This window comes from Desmodus rotundus, chromosome 9 (assembly GCF_022682495.2).
Source record: "Desmodus rotundus isolate HL8 chromosome 9, HLdesRot8A.1, whole genome shotgun sequence".
Classification (NCBI taxonomy): Eukaryota; Metazoa; Chordata; class Mammalia; order Chiroptera; family Phyllostomidae; genus Desmodus; species Desmodus rotundus.
In genome coordinates, this window is record NC_071395.1 from 64,472,419 (window position 1) to 64,494,879 (window position 22,461).

Consider the following 22,461-nt stretch of genomic DNA (forward strand, 5'->3'; position numbering starts at 1 on the left):
CTTTTTTTCAGCTATGACTCAATACCTGAGATAAAGGAAATCAGCTTTTGAAAAATAAGAGAATGTTTTTCCTTTGGTTGGATTCTTAACACAGCCAATGAAAACAAAGCACTGTATTTCTTTTCTCTGATTTATCAACTGTTGTTCCCAAGAAAGAACGGCAGACAATCCTAGACTTCCACCCCAAGCAGAGTGACATGTAGACATATTTGCTGCACATCATGATCACAAGTGAAAGTCATAAAGAGACAAAGTGGTATTGTTTACATTATAGAAGATTGGTAGTTTTCTAATGGCAATAACCCACTTACGTGAGAGTTTTAGTCACTGGAATAGACAGGGACCACATACTGTGGCAGGCACACAAGCATAGCGCTGGTATTTGATGCACATCCTGTAACGTAATCCATCCTTAACAGCACTGTAAAGCAGGTACCCGAGGGGTTTTGCTTTGGCCTCTTGAAATGAATGGGAGTGAGCCCCTCCGAGAGCCAGGCGGCTCTGAGTGGTGGTGCGGTGCCAGCAGATGTTTTCCTTCCATGGATCAGGGTGGAGGATCAAGTATAGGCTGCCTTCACAGAGGCATTGATTTGGAAGAAAGCTGATAATGTCACAGGTCAGGTCTCAGTGACATGATCCTTCCTTTTGCTGGCAGTATACAATTCTCGCATCTCAACTGCTCCTGAGATGCCATGTACTTAAAGCCAGTCTTCCCCTGGTAACCATAGGGTGCATCGGCTTGATTTTGAGTGTTAGAACTTGCTCCTCTGGAATTCTGTGCTCCGGGTTACTTAACTTTCCCTTCAGGATACATGTGGAAAGGAGTAAATAATAATGATCACTCCATTGCCCCCCCTGTGGGGTCTGGGACAAAATGTTTATTCCCAGATCGTATGATGTTTTTTTTTAAGAAGGGAAGCAGGCAGGGGTTGAAGGGAGGAAAAGCACTCAGTTTTGACTGCCTCCCCTTTCTTTGCTCTGAGCTGGAAAGTATGCAGTTGTGGCCTTTTTCCTGCCTGTCTTCAGGAGAGGGAGAGACTGCCCATTGCACTCCGGCTCGGTCAGCTTCGGGTCTGGACTGTGCCGCGTTCAGCAGGGTGCCCCGCAGCAGACACGCTCCACTGGCCAGGTGAGGCTGGTGCTTCCACACCACGTGTGGCTATTGGAGGGGAAAGAATGTTGTCTTAGGTGTCACTGCTTTTGCTCAGACTTTGCAAAAAAATACACATATATATAATTATTAATCACCTCTGTCCTCGAGGAAGTCTTGAATGAATAGAGAATTTATTCCATTGCAATATTTGACTGTGTAGAGAGAGGCACACTGTTTCATCCACAGAAGAAGCAAAAAGGCTGCGTATAAGTGTTTGGTACTATGTACCACCTCTGTTACTCTTGTAAAGCTGAAGTATTAATGTACTTAAATCATATTCTATTTAATTGTGTTTGATTTTAAATATATATATATATGAATTATATTTAAAATTGTGTCAACTTTTCTGCTTTCAGGGCATTTATAGCTCTTCTATTAAAATGTGTTAATTCTCCGAAACATTTCCATTTGCTTTTCAAAAACCCAGAACATGAGCCATTGCCGGACTCAGCCTTGTGTTTGGAGCATATGATGTAGACCTGAGGTTTTATGAGGTGTATAAAGTGTGGTTTCAGTGACTCTTGCTGCCTCTGCATGCTTTGGAATAACAATTTCTGTGAAGCTCTAGGTTATTTAAATTAGTGCTTTCAGTTAAGATACTATTTAATCATTTCTTTGTATATATTTTGTACTTCTGAGCTAGAGATAATCAGTAGTTGTAGGGTTCTTCTAAGAACAGCAAGCTTGAGACTCAGTTTTTTCATCCCTTCCTGCTATGGGACACAGAAGCAGAATGTGTCCTGAAATACTAGCTAGATTTAATATTTGATCTAAAGTAGATCCTTGTACTTATTTTCCATTGGAATTGAACTCACCTAACATGGATCACCCCCTGTGTTCCCAGCTCTGTGCAGTGTGCCCACAAAGTATGACTCCCTGACAAGATGTTTTTAGGTTCAAGGAAGTAGTTGACTGTCCATCCCTCTTATGTTGCTGAGATAACACAAGTTGTTAGACAAAATGTTAGTGGGAAAAATGATACCTTTTGTAACTCGATGTATGTCTCTCACTCCTATAAGATTTAATGAAAGTAAAGCACAAATGAGAGCCAAGTCCAGTGAAGAGCAATGAAACAGGAAGTGGCGTTTAGCTCTACTTGGCTGCAATTTTCATAGAGGTGTATGGAATGTGAGTAATTCACTGTGCTGGAACTTGGATTAAACAGGAATTTGGAGGGGAGGTCACTCTGAATTGTAGAAAATTACACGCCTGGCTGTTTAAGTACTGGTAGCTAAGCACCTGATGTGGCTGGCCTCTCTTTGACGACATTGTCAGGGTACCGGCCTGACTCACACTGAACCCACCCTCCCCCTCCCACATACCCGTCGATTGGACCCAGATTGAATTCCTGATCCAAGCAGGCCCAAGAAAATTCTTCATCTTAAGAATTTTGCAGGGGACACAAGGGATACCAGCCATCATCTCACAAAGTTGGAACCTGGAGCCAGCACTGTGTGCACAAGCAGAGGGTTAGACATGGAAGTGCAGAGAGGATGTGGGTCTGAGGGAGCAGTGCCTTGGGCACCTGAGGACTCGGCTGGTTTGTGAACCTCAGTTCACAAACACACACCCTAGCAGGGGACACCAGGTGCCCCTTGGGTAGCCCTAGAATGAATTTTAGCTTTTTGAAAATCAGTCTAAAGTGAGTTTTTATTACCTGCACTCAAAAGGCCTTGATTAAAATACTACCAGCCTGCTCCAGTTACTAATCACTAGGTCTGTTTACTGTGTTTGCCACGTGCCACAGGATTCTGAAAAACATTTCTTTAGTAAACCTTCCTTGGTCATTTTGTGTATACTCTTCAAGGTGAAATTCTGAACTAATGGAAATAAAAAGACACTTCCTTGTCTTTACATGGAGGAGCTACTGAGCAGAAGGCCTAGGGGAATGGCTGGTCCCTGCTGCGTTGTGGAAGGGTCCCCCTTAGCATTCAGGCCTTCTGCACCAGGGGCTTCCCACACTTCCCACCCTCCTCCTGAAGGACAGGCACCATCCCACTTCTAGCACCTGTAAATAGACCCAGAAATTAGAGGGCCTTTCCCTTAATGAGTAACTGATGTGAACTTAAAATGATGGAGGGCAGTAATTATTAGAAAGTTTAAGTGCTGGCAAGGTCTCTGGCCAGCTACTGGCTGAGGGAAAGCAAGTCCCAGCAAAACCCTCCAGGGCTACGACTCAGAGGCCCCAGGAGTCCCTCTCTGAGGCCTGTTATAGAGAGCACTGTGGGCCTGCAGGAGGCTTCGATTAGGTAGCACTGGGATGGGCCCAGAGTAGGAAGTGTGGCACCATGGGTTTCATGGAGGGCTCTGGAGGGACCACTATCAGCAAAGGTCCAGAGGGCATTTATGTTCAGAGGCAGAAGCCTATATGCTTTCCTGTCACATAAGGTGATGAGTATTTCTGCCTTAGTAATTTTATGCCAACATTTGCTCAGTCTGTTACCTTCCCACTTCCTGCTCTGGCACAGTCACGGTGTCAGAACTCACATGGGATAGGCCAGCCCGTTGCTTCAGGGCAATAGTGCATCCATTCCCCCAGCCACTGCTGGGGCGCCCATGACTGCTCCTTCGTTGTACCCTGAGTAGCACTTGGGAGCACAGCCTGGGCAGTTGGGCCCTCTGGACCTAGCCTGTGCTAGGGGTGAGAGGGGCAGCATGCCTAGAAAGTGAGCTTAAGTTCAACTTGATGGAGCTGGGATTTGCCAAGAAGCAAGTGCACTATCCTGACTTTACCTGTAGGCTCAGCCGTCAGTGACTCCCAGTTGGCCTTTGCCTGTCACAGTAAGCGCCCCACATTCTGTAACCTCATGGAAGCGGCTCTGGCTGAAGAGCGCCTGGGGCCTCCAGATACCTACGTGTGCTCAGCAAAGACCAGCAGGCTCCCCGCAAACCTTAGGTTTGGCAGAGAGCAGCCTTTGTTCCTTCCAATTACAGAACTAGTTTAGCAAATGTTCACACACTTGGAAGTACTTTAATGCCTACTACGTGCCAGACACTGGTGCAGGGACACAGGGATAAAAGAAACTCTGAGCCCCTTGGAGCTTCCATTCTACTGAGGAGGAGATAGAAGTCTGACGTTTCATCAAAAAATGTGTGCTGGTGTTTTTGACTCAAGATGACCTCTTGAGCCTGTGATACAGCACCCTTTCCTTACCAAGTCCTGTTGGAAGTCACCAGGCTTTTCCAAGCCCACAGGGAGACCCTTAAGGAGGGGTTCCTCCTGTGACCTCTCACCTTACCTTTTCTCGAGCCCTCCAGAGGCCCTGGAGGACCATTGCTTTGCCATTCCATGTGCCCACTGCAAGAGTGGGCACTCAGGTGTCCAGCATCTGGTTGACAACAAGGGGTGGGCCCCCTGATGTCCAAGGCTGGATAGGGTAAGTTGCTCTGAATAGGGTAAGGCCTATAGGAGGCCCCAGGATCAGTCTCAGCCCTGTGGGGCTCTGCAGAGTTTTGGAAAATGTGACTTCTTGGGCACTAGAAATAAGACTAGTATGAAGTTAATTCTCTGCATGTGATACAAAATCCTGACCTTGGAAGAACCCTGGCCAGCCACTGAGCTCATTACCTGAGGTGCCTGGCTCCTTCTGAGTTCTGCTTTAAGGAGAATAATAACCAGCAGAGCTGAGTATGTACTGTGTGTCAGACCTCATCTCTGATCTGTAAAGGAGTTTCTCCAGGGCCCACATCCAGGAGTCAAGTGCCGGCAATGAGACCACCCTCTTCCTCACCACCTGCTGTCCTGCAGACCTGCAGCTCTTGTCCCACAGAAGACTGGTATATCTGATGTCAAAGGGTCAAGACAAATTTAGGGGATTGTGACTTTAAACACATCCCCCTTTCCCTCTGGTAACCACCGTGCTGTGTATGAGTTTTTGTTTGTCTTGTTTTTTCATTTCTTGCTTTCAGTTGTCTATCTCACATGAGTGGAGTCATATGGTTCTTGACTTTTTGTCTGACTTATTTTGCTAAGCATGATATTCTCAAGATCCATCCATGTTGTCGCAAATGGCAGTATTTCATCCTTTCTTGTGGCTGAGTGGTATTCCGTTGTATGTATGCACCACATCTTTATCCAATCCTATATTGAAGGACACTTCAGTTATTTCCACGTCTTGGCCACTGTGAATAATGCTGCAGTGAACATGGGGGACATCTGTGCGAATAAATGTTTTCAAAGTTTTCAGGTAGATACCCAGAAGAAGGGTTGCTGGGTCATAAGGATGGTAACTCTGTACTTAATTTTTTGAGGAACTGCCACACTTTTCCATAGTGGAAAACTGTATACATTCCCACCAGTAGAGAATGAGAGTTCTTTTTCTCCAAAACCTGTTAATTGTCTTGTTGATAATAGCCATTCTGACAGGTGTGAGGTAGTATCTCATTGTGGTTTTGATTTGCATTTCCCTAAGAGCTAGTGAAGTTGGTCATCTTTTATGTATCTGTTGGCCATTTGTATATTTTCTTGAGAGATGTGTCTGTTCAGGTCCTCTGTCCGTTTTTTAATTGGATTGTTTTTTTTGTTTGCTGTTATATGAGCTCCTTATATATTTTGGATACTAACCCCTTGTTGCTGTCTCCAAACATCTCAAATTTGGTCAATTACCTTTTTGTTTTGTTGAGTTACTTTTGCTGTGCAGAAGTTTTTTAGTTTGGTATAGTCCCATTTATTTATTTTTGCCTTTGCTTCCCTTGCCTTTGGTGTCAAATTCATAAAATCCTCTTTAAGACCAAAGTCCATGAATTTAGTAACTATATAAAGGGTAAAAGGAGTAAAATGTAAGGTGACAGAGGAGATTGACTTTCATTGGTAAACACACAATGCAGTATACAGATGACAGCATAGAATTGTACATACACAAACACACAAACACATCCCATCCATTACCTTAAAGCAGTGCTTCTTAAAGTTGCACATGCATCAGGATCCCCTGGAGAACTCATTAAAACATGGATTGCTGAGCCTAACCCTCTTGAGTTTTAGTAGGAGTTAGTTGGTCTGGGGTTGAGCCTGAGAGTTTGCATTTTTAAGACTCCCCAATAATGCCACTGCTGCTCCAGAGACCACACTTGAGAATTGCTGCCTTAAAATCTGTGTATGTGGAAATGCATATTTTCATTCCTTTTTATTGGAAAAGCCCGTGCTTTACAGATGTGTAATTTGAGACCTGTTTGTTACTCGTGGTTCACTCAAATAAGCACATAAAGTTTTGTTAGTATTCAGATGTTTATCAAAGCCAAGAGCACCCCAACTGTCTCTGTCACCAGGCAGGTCCAAGACCACAGAGGCAAGTCTCTCCCCTGGAGTAAGGCTTTGAAGAGGCCATTGACAGGTCTCAGCCCTGCAGTCTGCAGCTCCCCTGACCCCAGTGCCTTCGCTGGAGACAGTGCCCCTGACACACTCCTCTGGGCTGACTTTGGGCTATTGGGTCACACCCACGGTCCTAGTGGAACCTTTTGCACAAATGCCATGTGGTCTGTTTCCTTTTAGTTTGCCCCCCAGGTCCTAGATGCCAGCTGCCCTCTGAGGTCCAGACCATGCCTCTCCTGACCCATCTCTTCCTGCTGTCCTCGCCCAGCCCCCATGGGCCACTGGTACCTCATTCTTCCTTTCCCCTCTTCAGTTCTCCCTCCTCCCTGTTTCTCCCTAACCACATCATTTGCTGAGGCCTGTTTTGTGCCTGTTCTTGCTCAGGGTGTAGCAGTGCCCAGGACAAACATACTGCCTGCTCTTCCTGCAGTCTAGAAAACATGAGTATTATGGGAGTGAGCAAGGAACCTGTCGGGGGGGAGGGTGTGCGAAGTCTAGGTGGACTCCCCCTTTAGAACCCACAGACGTCCGATCATGCCAGTCTTTCTCCAGGACCTTTGTATGTATCTTTTCCCTCAAGATACCAGAATTTCTTCATTCCTGCTGTGTGCGGGTCACTCCTCCCCAAAGGACCAGGGCTTTGTAACAGCATTGTCCATGCCCACCCACCCCTGGCCAGTGCTGCTTCTAGGCCCTGCCTCCCTGTGCTGCACTGCTTTCTGAGGGGCTGTCCTCTCATCTCCGTCACCTGCTCAGCTCCAGGACTCCCCACACCATCTCTTTCCAAGTCTTTGATATGCCACTCCCACCTTTTGTCACTTCTTCATTCTCACTCCAGGACACGTCACTATCCATGATGACGATGGCTCCACAACCTGAACTAGAGCTCTTTGGCCCTTTCTATTCCCAAGAACACATTTTACCCTTCAGACACTCCCATAGCCAGACTTCAGCGTTTCCTGCGACTGCTCTACCTCTGGTTTCTCCTCCTATGTTGCCCACAGCGACCTCCAGTGATGCAAGTTTTGTGGGGTTGTGATTCCTCGTATTGGAATGAGTGAAAAGAGGGGAGCAAAGAAATGTAATTATTCCAGAGGGTATACGATCCCTATTACAAGAGTCAGGTTTTGTAAACCAGCCTTTTAAAGAGCAATTTCAAAAGCAATAAGTACCCAGTTCGTTTTAAGGATTGCAAACACGCACCTACGTGGGGAGCTGGGGCGGTGGAGGACCGTCCTAACGTCATGACTTGGATCAGACTTTCCAATGACGTTGTCATCCAAGTGTTATAAAATGCTGCATCTCAAACACCTTAGATGTGAGTGAAGGAGATAGGCTTCAAGAAACTGGCTGTAGATAATGAGGAAGACACTGATGTCCAAGATGCATGTAGAGAGTTTGAATAAAATTTTTACCTGAAATGTCAATGGAGGAAAAAAGCAATATTTTGTATTATTGTATATAATGTTATTTTAAACATGCATGTGTAACTAAATTAATAAATAGTATAACCAGACATCTGACTACTTTGTCAACATTCCTAAGAGTTAAATACTCAGATCAATACCTTAACTTTTTTCATTTACCTTAAATATAGTGTCACATACCATTAATGAACTCCCTGTTGTCTGCTGAATGAAGCCCAAATTTCTTATTTAGCATTTAAGGCCCTGACTGCTAAGCATCCTAGACCTTGGGACATGGCCTTAAGCCACACCTCTCACCACTCTTTCCTTACCATCCTACACTTCAGAGCCCCTGCCTTTGCTCAAACAATGCGCACAATTTAAAATGTCCTCCCCCACAATCTGTCTAAAGACATCTATCTTTGAAGGCTGGCTCAATTCCTCCTCTCCTCCCAAAACCTTCCCTGATTTCTGTCTCAGCACACCTTACACAGCATCCAATTTGACATCAGCGAGGGTCAGTTCTGGACCTATCTGCTCCAGCAATTTTGAGTGAGTGTTTCCTAGGGGTGGCCTGGGTTTGACTCAGCACATGGCTCAAGAGATGATGGGGTGGCCAAGCATTGACGGGGAGAGGGGGCCCTGCTTTAAATGAGCTAGGCCCAACTAATGGCCTTCCACCTGCCCAGGATTAGAACTAAGCTTTCCTATGCCTTAATGGTTGAAGGGGTCCCTACCCATTCCTAACAATGGGTTGGTGTTAATTTGTCTCTCTCATGCTATCATGAAGTGTGACTTGAGTGCCTGAGTGTCCCTGAGACTGTCTCAGGTCTGTGAGGTCAAAGTACTTTCATAGTAACACTAAGACATTAACTGCCTTTTTCACCCTGTGAATTTGCAGTGATAGTGCAAAAGTAATGGTGGGTGAAACTTTTGGCACCTTAGCAGGAATCTGGACAGTGGCCCCAAAGTGTACAGGTAATCATTGTATTCTTCACCACCACGTGCTTGCCAATAAAGAAAAAAAAAAACCCAGTTTCCCATAAGAATGGCCTTGATGAAGCACTAACGATTATTCCATTAAGTTTCAACCTGCAGCCCTGGCCAGGTAGCTCCATTAGAACATCATCCTTATGCACCAAGGTTGTGGGTTTGATCCTTGGTCAGGGCACATTCAAGAAGCAACTAATGAATGCATCAATAAGTGAAACAACAAATCAATGTTTCTCTCTTCCTTTATCAAAAACTTAAAAAAAAATTCCACCTGCCGTACATGTTTTTTAGTATGTGGGACAAAAAAGGAAGCTCACATCAAACACTTCTGCACACTGGAGTGTCATGGCTGTCCCAGGCAGAGCGCTTCTGCAGGAGTTGGAGCTGTGAGCAGAACCTGCCACCGTTGAAGGGAAAACCATGAAAGAACACACTGGGTTTTCAGGCATTTTCTTGAAAAGGAATGAAGTGAGCCTGTCACTTCAAGAAGAAAATATTGACATTTATTGCCAAAGATAAACTTTGAATTTTCAAGTAAACATTACAATTTTGGAAAACGACATTCACCACTGTGAGCTTGATAGCTTCCCAATACTTAAAGACATTTCTGATGAGGTCTGATTAACAAATGTGATTTTTTAGCCCTGACTGGTGTGGCTCAGTGGATTGAGCACCGGCCTGCGAACCAAAGGGTCACAAGTTCCATTCCCAGTCAGGGCACATGCCTGGGTTGCAGGCCAAGTCCCCAGTAGGGGGCACATGAGAGGCAACCACACACTGATGTTTCCCTCTCTTCCTCTCCCTTCCCCTCTCTCTAAATATAAATGAATACAATCTTTAAAAAAATGTGATTTTTAAAATACACTGTTGGATGAAATGTGTCAGCATTTTCCAGATGACCAATGTGTGAGGTACAAGACCATGCACTCAGGTAAAAGATCCGTTCCAGGTGTGGGAGAATAAAAAGCCCATGGATATGGTCTCAGATTCGATGCTGCAACTTGCCTTTAAGAAATACTTGTCAGGTTTTGGTGCTGGGTCAAATATCCACAAAGCTATTAAAACACTCTTCCCTTTTCCAACTGCAAATCTTTGCAGCCAGAACTTCTTCATATGCTTCAGCCAAAACAACAGATTGAATGCAAAAACAGATAATGATAATCCAGCTGTCTTTGTTTAGCCAGATACAAAAGAGATTTGCAAAAATGCAAAACAACACCCACTAAATTGTTTTAAAAATCATTATATTTATATAATTACATAATATTAATGCATATGGTCCTTTTTAAATAAATATATTAAGTGTTTTTATGTTTTAACCCACACAAACCAAAGTTCTTTGGAGATCTTCAAAGCATTTGAAAACTGAGAAGGGTTTCTGAGATGAAAAAGTTTGGGAAGCACCTGCTAGTCCACCCTCAGGCTAGTGGTGGAAGCCACAGCAAACAGGCCAGAGCTTGTCTCCACTGTGTCATTCTCTTGAAAGCGGGTTCAGTTCTGTATCAGGCCACATCCTTGCTGTGGGATCTCCAGCACTTCTCTCACCTACCTCACCTCCCTGGACCTCATTTCGTCCATAGAAAGGCAGGTAGTGATGCTTTGGCAGCTGCTGGTGGCAGAGTGAGAAAAGTTCACTGACTTGGAAATATTTGTAGTGTGATTAAAAGATCTTAATTTTTAAAAAATCTTTATTGTATTTTTTTCCATTACCATTTAGTCCTCTTATACCTCACATCCCCCAGCAATCACCACATAAAAGGTCTTGATAATGATGATGGGTGGTGTGGCTCAGTGGGTTAGGTGCCAGCCTGTGAACCAAAACGTCACTGGTTTGATTCCTGGTCAGGGTACATGCCTGGGTTGTGGGCCAGGTCCCTTGTTGGGGGCATGCGAGAGGCAAAAAATCGATGTTTCTCTCCCGCTCGCTCTAAAAATAAATAAAATATATATTGTTTTAAAAAGGTCTTGATGATGTATTATGAAGAGTGTGAAGAGTTGGTTTTCTTTGGTTTATTACAAAGAAATCCTCTTTCTAATAACCATATTTAGTGAAGGCTGCTGTCATAGTGAAAATCCAACATTCATGCAGACCTTGCATCTCTAATCCTGAGGGTTTATTTTTAGTTGTGTAATTGCCAATACAGGGAAACAGACTTCCTTTCCTCCCCACTGTGGTGAGAATTGCTGATCCAATGTCTTTACCCAGTTCAAGAGGAAGTGAATGTTGTGCCCTGACCAGAGAACCCAAAGCTACCTCTTCTGTCTCTTGAGCACCTGGCCTGGACACCCTCCCACCTGAGGTCAACCACACAGCTGACATGCTGGGCCTCTCGGGAAGAAAGAGCATGGAGGGTGTGGCCTTCCTCAAAAGAAGGAAGAAGCAGACTAAGGGCAGCAAGAACTCACTGTGTGTGTGGCCTCAGAGCAGAAGCAGCAGAGGTCAGGGGAACCAGATGGAAAGCCCTGAGGCACTGGCTGACCCTGGCGGGGAGGAGGGCGGTTAGACACCAGGAGAAGCTAGCAGTTGCGTGGTCCTCCCTAGCCTAAGGGGCACCTCCTCTAGGCAATTCACAGAAACCTGATTTCATGGCACCCAGAGGACAGGGTGCAAGTTTCTTTCAAGAAGAGTTCACATTAATCAAGTCCCCAGAGGCTACGACACTAATATATGCCAAAGAGGCAATTTATTGATTTATGAGGGGAAAAAAATTAACATTTAAAAAAAAAGTAAACCAGTAAGAGCACTTGACAAAATCTGTACCCAGTTGTGATAAAGATTCAGAAAATTAGGAATAGAGAGGAACTTCTCTCAACTTTGACATTCATCAAACCCCATAGAATGCACAACAGCAGGAATGAACCCTAAAGTAAATATGGACTTTGGGTGGTGATGATGTGTCAGTGTAGGTTCATCAGTTGTCACAAATGTCCCACTCTGGTGCTGGATATTGATAATTTGGGAGGCTGGCTGTGCATGTGTGGGGGCAGAGGGTATATAGGAAATCTCTGTACCTTCCCCTCAATTTTGCTGTGACCCTAAAACTGCTATAAAAAAATTAAGTGTGTGTGTGTGTGTGTGTGTGTGTGTTTAAGTAAACCAAATGATGTTGCTCCCTTGTTTAAAACCATACAAAGTCACCCTGGCCAGTATGACTCAGTTGGTTGGAGTGTCCTCCTGTACACTGAAAGGTCATGGGTTCGAAGGGTCAGGGCACATACCTGGGTTGCATGTTCAATCCCTAGTTGGGGTGCATATAGGAGTCAACCAGTCAATGCTTCTCTCTTACATCAATGTTTCTTTTTCTCTCTTCCTTCCTCTCCCTCTCAAATCAATAAATATATATATATGTATTTTAAAAACATACAAAGTCTTCTTATCTGACCCAGGGGAAAAGCCAAAGTCCTTATAATCACCTATGAGACCCTGCAGCATATGGCCTATTGTCGCTGTGACCTCATCTCCATCACCCTCCCCCTTACTCTGACCTCATTGGGCTACTAGCATGCTCCTGCCTCAGGGCTTTGACACTTGACATCCTTCAGCCCCAAGTGCTCTCTCTCTGGCCCTGGCTGGGTGGCTCAGCTGGTCAGAGCATCATCCTGATACACCAAGGTTGTGGGTTCCATCCCAGGTCAGGGCACATACAAGAATTAACCAATGAATGCAAAAATAAATGGAACAGCAAATTGATGTTTCTCTCTCTCTAAAATCAATAAATTTAAAAAATAAAAAAGAAATGCTCTCCTTCTTCTGATGTTGACTCAAAGGTCACCTTCTCAGTGAGGTGAGGCCATCCCTGGTCATCTTTTCTCAAGCTTTATCCCTCCCTCCATGCTTCCTGTCTCCCTTCCCATAGTAGTTTTCTCCTTAGTAACTGTCACCAGCTAACACTCGCAATACCTGACTTTAGACAGATGCCCTGACTTCTTTTCCCTTAGATTGTCAAATAAGAAAATGACAATAGTCTAGTGTAAATGAATCAAAATCATACCTATTTTTGTCAGATCAGCAAAAAATATACCATATTTTTTGGTGTGCCACAGAATTTTGGTAATTAGTTTATGTGCGCCAAGAGATGGAAAGGGCTGAAAATCACTGCTCCAGAGAATTAGCTCCTTGACAGCAGGTGCCTTGTTAGTTTTGTTCACTTATCAACTCTTGTTGAATGAATGAGTAAGTGATGATCTGATGGGCTAGAATGCTTGTGTCAGAAGGTCATGACATGCCTCGGCACTGCAAAGCCACATGGGCAGCCAAATCTTCAGAGGTACTGAGTGAGCTAGAATCATATCCAAGGTTATCTGCTGATGTTGGTTAATGGTGTTGCAAGCACTTACCACATCAAGGCAACTAAACTTGTAACCAATCCCTGGTCTCTCCATTGTCTCCTTGACTCCACCTTTGTAGTCTTGCATGGTCCACAGCCCCTCTCTGACTGACACAGACCTTCTTAATTTATGCTCAACTTTAAGATCTTGGTGACTTGGCAGTTGTATTTTTTTTCTCTAAAATATTTTGCATAAACTCTGCAGCGAAACATTGTGCTGATTTTGAGCTTTGACTCTTGGAGCCCACATTCTGTACCTGCGGCCTTCCTGTGAAATGTCGATGGCACATACCTGTGTCCCGGTAGTCCCAGTGCCTGGTGCAGTGCCCCAAGCCCTGGAGGAGCCTCATGTAATACATTAGTCTGGGAAGACTAATGAACAATTTTTAAAAGTAGAGTTTTGGACTCCCAGTCAAGACGGCAGCATAGGTAAACATGGTTTGCCTCTTTGTACAACCACATCAAAATTACAAGTGAAATACAGAACAACCATCACTCAGAACCAATCAGAAATCAAGTTGAGACCAAGATGGAGGCGTAGGTAGACACACTGTGCCTCCTTGCACAACCAAAAGGATAACAACAATTTAAAAACAAAAAACAACCAGAACTGACAGAAAATCGAACTGTATGGTGGAAGTCCGACAACCAAGCAGATAAAGAAGAAACATTCATCCAGACCGGTAGAAGGAGGGGAGATGGGCAGCCAGGCAGAGAGGACTGCCAGCAAGTCAACTGCTGGCGGACACAACAAGGCGGTGGACTGGGGTAGGCAAAGCTGCAGCTGGCCAGCGAGGCAGTAGCTGGCGGACTGGGCGACAGACCATGCAACCCAGAGTTCCACATGGGGAAATAAAGCCTCAAACCACTGATTGAAAACATCTGTGGGGGTTGAGGCAGCAGCAGGAGAAACTGCCAGCCTCACAGGAGAGTTCGTTGGAGAGACCCACAGGGTTCTAGAACGTACACAAATCCACCCACTTGGGAAGCGGCACCACAAGGGCCCAATTTGATTGTGGGTAGCAGAGGGAGTGACCAGCAGAGAGTGGAGCAAGTGACATTGCTCCCTATTGGACCCCTCCCCCACATACAGCATCACAGTGCAGCGACCAGTGTTACCCTGCCCTGGTGAACACCTAAGGCTCTGCCCCTTTACATAACAGGTGCTCCGATACACACACACAGACACACACACACACACACAAATGGCCCAAATGAAAGAACAGATCAAAACTCCAGAAAAATACAACTAAGCAAGAAGAGATAGCCAACCTATAAGATGTACAGTTCAAAACACTGGTAATCAGGAAGCTCACAGAGTTGGTTGAATTTGGTCACAAATTAGATGAAAAAATGAAGGCTATATACTAAGAGAAACAAAGGAAAATGCACAGGGAACCAACAGCGATGGGAAGGAAACTGGAACTCAAATCAACGTTGTGAACCAAAAGGAAGAAAGAAACATCCAACCAGAAAAGAGTGAAGAAACAAGAATTCAAAAAAATGAGGAGAGGCTTAGGAATCTCCAGGACATCTTGAAACGTTCCAACATCTGGATTATAGGGGTACCAGAAGGAGAAGAGGAAGAACAAAAAATTGAAAACTTATTTGAAAAATAATGAAGGAGAACTTCCCTCATCTGGCAAAGGAAGTAGACTTCCAGGAAGTCCAGGGAGCTCAGAGAGTCCCAAAGAAGCTGGACCCAAGGAGGAACACACCAAGGCACATCATAATTACATTATCCAAGATGAAACAGAAGGAGAGAATCTTAGAAGCAGCAAGGGATAAGGACACAGTTACCTACAAAGGAGTTCCCAGGAGACTGTCAGCTGATTTCTCAAAAGAGACCTTACAGGCAACAAGGGGCTGGCAAGAAGTATTCCAAGTCATGAAAGGCAAGGCCCTACATCCAAGATTACTGTATCCAGCAAAGCTAACATTTAGAATGGAAGGGCAGATAAAGTGCTTCTCAGATAAGGTCAAGTTCAAGGAGTTCATCATCACTAAGCCGTTACTATAGGAAATGTTAAAGGGATTTATCTAAGAAAAAGAAGATAAAAAAATAGGAACAGTAAAAATGACACCAAAATCACAGTTACTAACAACCACACCTAAAACAAAAACAAGAGCAAACTAGGCAAACAACTAGAACAGGAACAGAACCACAGAAATGGAGATCACATGGAGGGTTATCAACAGGGGAGTGGGTTGGGGAGAGAGGTGAGAAAGGTACAGAGAATAAGTCGCATAAATGGTAGGTAGAAAATAGACAGGGGGAGGGTAAGAATAGTATAGGAAATGTAGAAGCCAAAGAACTTATAAGTATGACCCATGGACATGAACTATAGGGGGGGAATGGGGGGGGAGGGGGTGTGCAGGATGGAGTGGAGTGATGTGGGGGAAATGGGACAACTGTAATAGCATAATCAATAAAATATATTTTTTAAAAAATCAAGTTGAATTGAAGTCTGACAACTATGGAATTAAAGAAACCACATCCATCCAGACTGGTAGGAGGGGCACAGACGTGGAATGGGCTGGTCCCTCACCCACACATGGTGGATAAAAATTTGGGAGGGATATCTTGGGACCAAGTAATTCCAGCCCATACCAGGCCCCCTAGCCCAGGGTTCCAGTGCCAGGAGGATAATTCCCAACAATTCTGGCTGCAAAAAACAATGGAAATTGAGTTGGTGGAAGAAACAGCTGGAGCTACAAGCAGATCCTCTTTAAAAACCCATATAAGAACTCACCTACTATTGAGAACCAAGATGGCAGCGTAGGTAAACACACTGCGCCTCCTCGCACAACCAGAACTGACAGAAAATCGAACGGCAAGGGGGTCCGACACCAAGGAAATAGAAAATAAACATTCATCCAGACTGGTAGGAGGGGCGGAGACGGGCACCAGGGTGGAGAGGACTCGCGTGGCTGTGGCGGGACTGAGACTGGCGGAGTGTGGGACAAATGGCACAGGCAGTCCGAGCACTAGCAGACCCTGCAGCCCCACATTTGCACAGATAAACCAGACGAACGGCGGGCAGCGAAGCAGACCGCTGCGCAACCCAGGGCTCCAGCTCAGGGAAATAAAGCCTCAAACCTCTGATTGAAAGCGTCCGTGGGGGTTAGGGAAGCAGCAGGAGAGACTCCCAGCCTCACAGGAGAGGTTGTTGGAGAGACCCACAGGGGCCTAGAGTGTGCACAGGCCCACTTACTCGGGAACCAGCACCAGAGTGGCCCAGTTTGATTGTGGGTATCGGAGTGAAAGATTGAAACCCGGAGGAGAGTGAGGCGGGCGCCATTGCTCCCACTCGGCCCCTCCCCCATGTACAGTGTCACAGCGCAGCGACCAGCATTACCCCGCCCTGGTGAACACCTAAGGCTCCGCCCCTTTAAGTAACAGACCCGCCAAGACAAACAAACAAACAAAAATGGCCCAAATGACAGAACACTTCAAAGCTCCAGAAAAAATACAACTAAGCGAGGAAGAGATAGCCAACCTATCGGATGCACAGTTCAAAGCACTGGTTATCAAGATGCTCACAGACTTGGTTGAATTTGTTCGAAAAACAGATGAAAAAATGAAGCCTATGCTAAGAGAAACAAAGGAAAATGTACAGGGAACCAATAGTGATGAGAAGGAAACTGGGACTCAAATCAATGGTATGGACCAGAAGGAAGAAAGAAACATCCAACCAGAAAAGAAGGAAGAAACAAGAACTTGGAAAAATGAGGAGAGGCTTAGGAACCTCCAGGACACCTTGAAACGTTCCAACATCCGAATTATAGGGGTGCCAGAAGGAGAAGAGGAAGAACAAAAAATTGAAAACTTATTTGAACAAATAATGGAGAACTTCCCCGATCTGGCAAAGGAAATAGACTTACGGGAAGTTCAGGAAGCTCAGAGAGTCCCAAGAAGCTGGACCCAAGGAGGAACACAACAAGGCACATCATAATTACATTACCCAAGATTAAACACAAGGACCTACATCCAAGATTACTGTATCCAGCAAAGCTATCATTTAGAATGGAAGGGAAGATAAAGTGCTCCTCAGATAAGGTCAAGTTAAAGAAGCTCATCATCACCAAGCCCTTATTATATGAAATGTTAAAGGGAGTTACCTAAGAAAAAGAAGATCAAAAATAGGAACAGTAAAAATGACAGCAAACTCACAGTTATTAACAACCACACATAAAACAAAAATGAGAGCAAACTAGGCAAACAACTAGAACATGAGGGTTGTCAATAAGGGAGTGGGAGGGGGAGAGGGGGGTAAAGGTACAGAGAATAAGTAGTATAGATGAAAGGTGGAAAATAGACAGGGGGAGGGTAAAAATAGTGTAGGAAATGTAGAAGTCAAAGAACTTATAAGTATGACCCATGGACATGAACTATGGGGGGGGAATATGGGAGGGAGGGGGGTGGGCACGATGGAGTGGAGTGGGGGGGGAATGGGACAACTGTAATAGCATAATCAATAAATATATTAAAAAAAAAAACCTCACCTACTCAGATTACTCCCTCCGAGCTCTGGGGTAGCAGCTTGAAAGGCACCAGTGCTATACAGGGAGCAACTGAAGTGTCTAGAATCAAGGTGAGGAGAGGCCATTGTCCCTTTTCTAAACCTTCCCCTCGTAGAGCCAGCAACTTGGTGCCATATCTGAGACTCTATCAACCTGGCTAACACTTTTTGAACTGCCTTGGAGATCCCCAGAGACTGGCCCCACCCAACTTGTAGACCCACCCAAGCTTCTTTTCCATATGAATAGCTGGTCTTGGTTCATGCTTCACAACTTCCTAAATCCTCTCAGACAAGCAACAGCTGGCTTCAGTGAGCCCCAGGCTCAGCACTAGCAGCAGCTGGCCTAGATTCACAGCTTGGCTTCCCCTGGGAATCTCCAAACCCAGAACAAGTAGCAGCCATCTCAGATTGCTTTATAACTCAGGAAGGGAGACCCCGGGCAAAACACAGGTCGGGGCTGACCTTGGCCTACACCACCCAGGAAACCCCAGGGCCTATGTACCCACTGGAAAGCTACATATTATATTGGATCACCAGCACCCTCCCCCTGCACAGCTGATCCTCTACAGAGGGGAGAGGTTGGTGGTCAGTGGTCACAGGCAATCCCTGTAGCTGACTGGCCTGGGTAAATCCCTCCCATTGATCTGCCAACAGCAACCAAGGCTCAACTACCAGAGGAGGGTGTACTCAGCCCACATGAAGGGCGCACCTCCAGTACCCAGCTTGGGTGATAGGGGAGGCTGTGCCACTGGAACCTACAGGACACCTACTACATTAGGCCACACCACCAAGACAGGAAATCATAGCAGCTCTACCTAATACATAGAAAGAAACACAGGGAGGCTGCCAAAATAAGGAGACAAAAAAACATGGCCCAAATGAAAGAACAGACAAAACTCCAGAAAAAGAGCTAAACGAAATGGAGATAAGCAATCTATCAGATGCAGAGTTCATAACACTGGTTATAAGGATGCCCAAGGAACTTAGTGAGGACCTCAGCAGCATAAAAAAGATCCAGTCAGAAATGAAATATACACTAATTGAAATAAAGAACAATTTACAGGGAAATGACATTAGAGTGGATGAAGCCGAGAATCAAATCAATGATATGGAACATAAGGAAGTAAAAAACAACCAATCAGAACAAGAAGAGAAAAGAACCCCAAAACATAAGGATAGTATAAGCAGCCTCTGGGACAACTTCAAGAGGTCCAACATTTACATTATAGGGTTGCCAGAAGGAGAAGAGAAAGAGCCAGAAATTGGAAATGTATTTGAAACAATAATGAAAGAAAATGTCCCTCATTTGGTGAAGGAAATAGACATGGAAATCCAAGAAGCACAGAGTCCCAGACAAGATGGATGCAAAGAGTTCCATGCCAAGACACATCATAATTAAAATGTCATAAGTTAAAGATAAAGAGAGAATCTGAAGCAGCAAGAGAAAAGAAGTTAGTTACTCCCAAGGGAGTTCCCATAAGATTTTCAGCTGATTTCTCAAAAGAAACTTTGCAGGCTATACGGGATTGGCAAGAAACATTCAAAGTCATGAAAAGCAGGAACATACAGCCAAGACTGCTCTACCCAAAAAAGCTACCATTTAGAATGGAAGGGCACATAAAGTGCTTCTCAGATAAGGTCAAGTTAAAGGAGTTCATCATCACCAAACCATTATTATATGAAATGTTAAAGGGACTTATTTAAGAAAAAGAAGGTGAAAACTATGAAAAATGAAATGGTGAATCTAAAAAACAAACTAAGCAAACAAGGAGAACAGAGACAGAATCATGAGTACAAAGAGTATTTTGATAGTTGACAGATGGGAGGAGGGTGTGGGGGAATGGGTGAAGAGGTGAGGGTTGAGAAGTACAAATAGGTAGTTACAGAATAGCCACGGGAATGTAAAATACTGTATAGGAAATGGAATAGCCAAAGAACTTACACACGTGACCCTCAGACATGAACAATGGTGTGGGGATTGCCTGAGGGAGTAGGGGTGCTGGGTGGAGGGCAGCAAAGAGGGAAAAATTAGGACAACTGTAATCAACTAAATACAATTTAAAAATAAAAAATAAAAGTAGAGTTTCAATTTAATATTTTTGGAAAATCTAAATTTCAGATAGATTTAAAAAATTAAATGGAAAAAAGAAAACTACCTAAGACAGGAAACCCGAAAGTTAATTGGGAAAAAACCCCAGAAAGATCTGTTTGAAAATCAAAAGTGTACCAAGAAGGATACCCATAAACTAAGCCGACAGGTAAATTGTAGATTTGGAAAAACAATGTGTTCAAGGCAAATGACAAGCATGTGTGTGTGTGTGTATGTTTTACACTGTTTTACACTGTATTTACATTGTGTGTGTATGTCCTACTCTATTAGAAGGAACCTATGATTTTCCACCTCATTTCTTCCCCCCCTTTCTTCCCCCCACCTCATTTCTGTCTCCTTTACTACTCACACAGCTGACACAACACTTCTGGCCCCAGGTGTGTGGGGAGTTTTCCCCACAACAAGCAATCCTCTGCTACACCAGCTGGGTGCTCTGCAAGTTAACTCAATTATCTACTTGGAAAGAGTGTCAGATCTCAAAGGTTAAGGGCTCAGTCCTACCAGACTGCTACCACCCTCCTTCAGATGTCAATCACAAGGGATAGGTCCCCAGGTTACCCACAACTTCAGTCCTACTCTCCTATAAATCAGAGGTTCCCATGACCCCGTCCTCAGTTGGATTAATTTGCAAGAACGGCTCACAGAACTCAGAGAAATGCTTACTCACATTTACCAGATTATCAAAGGCTATGATAAGGACACAGATGACTGGCCAGATGAAGAGACACAGGATAAGGTCTGAGAGAGCCCTGGGCTTCTCTCCTCGTGGAGTTGGGGTGAGTCACCCTCCTGGTGTGTAGTTGTGTTCACTGACCCAGAAGCTCTGAGATCCCCCTACTGGTGGGATTTCATGGAACTTCTTCTCATGGGCACAACTGATGATTATTTCATGTCCAGCCCCTCTTGCTTCTGGGGAGATGTGGGGGCGGGGCTAAGAATCCCAAGCTTCTAATTAGAGCTTGGTCTCTCTGGTGACCAGCCCCACCCAGGAGCCACCCAAGGTCTCCTCATTAGAACAAGAGGTGCTGGTAGCAGCCCTGGCCAGGTTGCTAGGTTGATTGGAGCATTGTCCCATACACCACAAAGTTGCGCGTTCAATTCCTGGTCAGGGCACATACCTACATTGTGGATTTGGTCCTCTGTCAGTTGGGGAGCCTACGGGAGGCAAGAGATCGATGTTTCTCACATTGATGCTTCTCTCTCTCTCCCCTTGCTCCTCCTTCTTCTCTCTCTAAAATTAAAAAAAAAAACCACATTTCCTTGGGTGAAGATTAAAAAAAAAAAGATGCTTGTAGTGCTCTTATAATTTAGGAAATTACAAGGATATTAGGAGCTCTGTGCCAGAAACTAAGGGCAGATACTAATATATATGTTTTCTATTATTTCACATCTACAAAAAGCTCTGACATATTGCCAAATATTAAAATAAGCAAATCACAAAAGAGCAAACCCAAATGGCCTACAAATATATGAAAAGATGTGCATATTCTTTAGTTTCTAGGGAAAAAACACATCAAAGAAAAATAAAATGCTATTGCCATTAGACTGACAAACGGTAAAGAGGTAAAAGTGGAAACTGTGACAGCATTTTGGAAAAATAATCTGGAAAAGTTCATTACATTTAAAAATCAATATACTGTTAGACCTAGGCATCCCACTACTGGGAATCTATTCCAGGAAGTAAAAGCACCCATACATAAAGGATAAATGCAGTACAGTTCATAGTGGCAAGTAAGCATGGCCACACACACACACACACACGCAACAGGCAGCGGTGACTGTCCAACCTCAGGGAATGATGGAATATATTCTGGTGCGTCCACACTAGAATATATTCTAGTGGGCTATCATGCAGCCATTAAAAAGGGTTAACTAGATCTGCTCCAGGTCATTTGAAAGTATTCCATTGGGTAATATGTGACAATAGCAAAATGCAGGACACTGTGTGTCATATGTTCCCGGGTTTGTCATACTCTGACGTGTGTGGGAAAGGTATTTTCCATGTTAGGTGTATAAACACCATTTATGTGTGTTTCTCTATGACTTTGTTTACATGGGGTAAATCCATGACAGGTTATTAACATGTGCCCCATGGGAAAGAAAGAAGGGGGAGGTGAACAAAAATAGAAGAAAAATAAAAAAGAGAGTAGTGAAGCAAAAGCCTAGTATGTATAGTACAATACCATTCATACTATTTTTAAAAATCTTCATAAGTGATTTCATAAATAAACTTTAAAATAGTAAAACATACAAAAATCAGAGGCACTATCCCTCTCATTTCTTAAAATTTTAAACATGGAAAAAACTATGACTATGTATGACAAGACTGGATGTCCCTTGTATTTTCAAAATTTTTGACAATAAATTACTATTGCTTTATTGTAAGTAAAGATCATATTATAAACCAAAAAGTCAGGAAGCATTTCTTAACACCCTCCCACGAGAGTGGGGGATGGGGAAAATGGGAGAAAGGGGTCAAAGGTACAAACTTGTGGTTATAAATAAATTTCATGAGGATGTAATGTACCATGTTATGACGTGGTAGTTTCCATGTCATAAATTTCATGAGCACGGAGACTACCCTGCCTTGTGTATTCGGAAGTTACTAAGAGAGTAGATCTTAAAAGTTCTCATCAC

General features: G+C 44.1%; 1 protein-coding gene across 7 annotated transcripts in view; it reads left to right on the plus strand.

Annotated features, from left to right (window-relative positions):
• AKAP10 (A-kinase anchoring protein 10) overlaps window positions 1–22,461 on the plus strand; it is a 103,484-nt gene that overhangs the window by 77,771 nt on the left and 3,252 nt on the right. The window contains exon 15 of one of the 7 annotated variants that reach the window (XM_024564683.4): window positions 12–908. The exons of the other annotated variants lie outside the window; for them this stretch is intronic. Within the exon in view, the coding sequence (XP_024420451.2) occupies window positions 12–17 (6 nt within the window). The 3' untranslated portion in view covers window positions 18–908. Of the gene's footprint in view, window positions 1–11; window positions 909–22,461 lie in introns of those variants that run through there. 7 annotated transcript variants of the gene reach the window in all.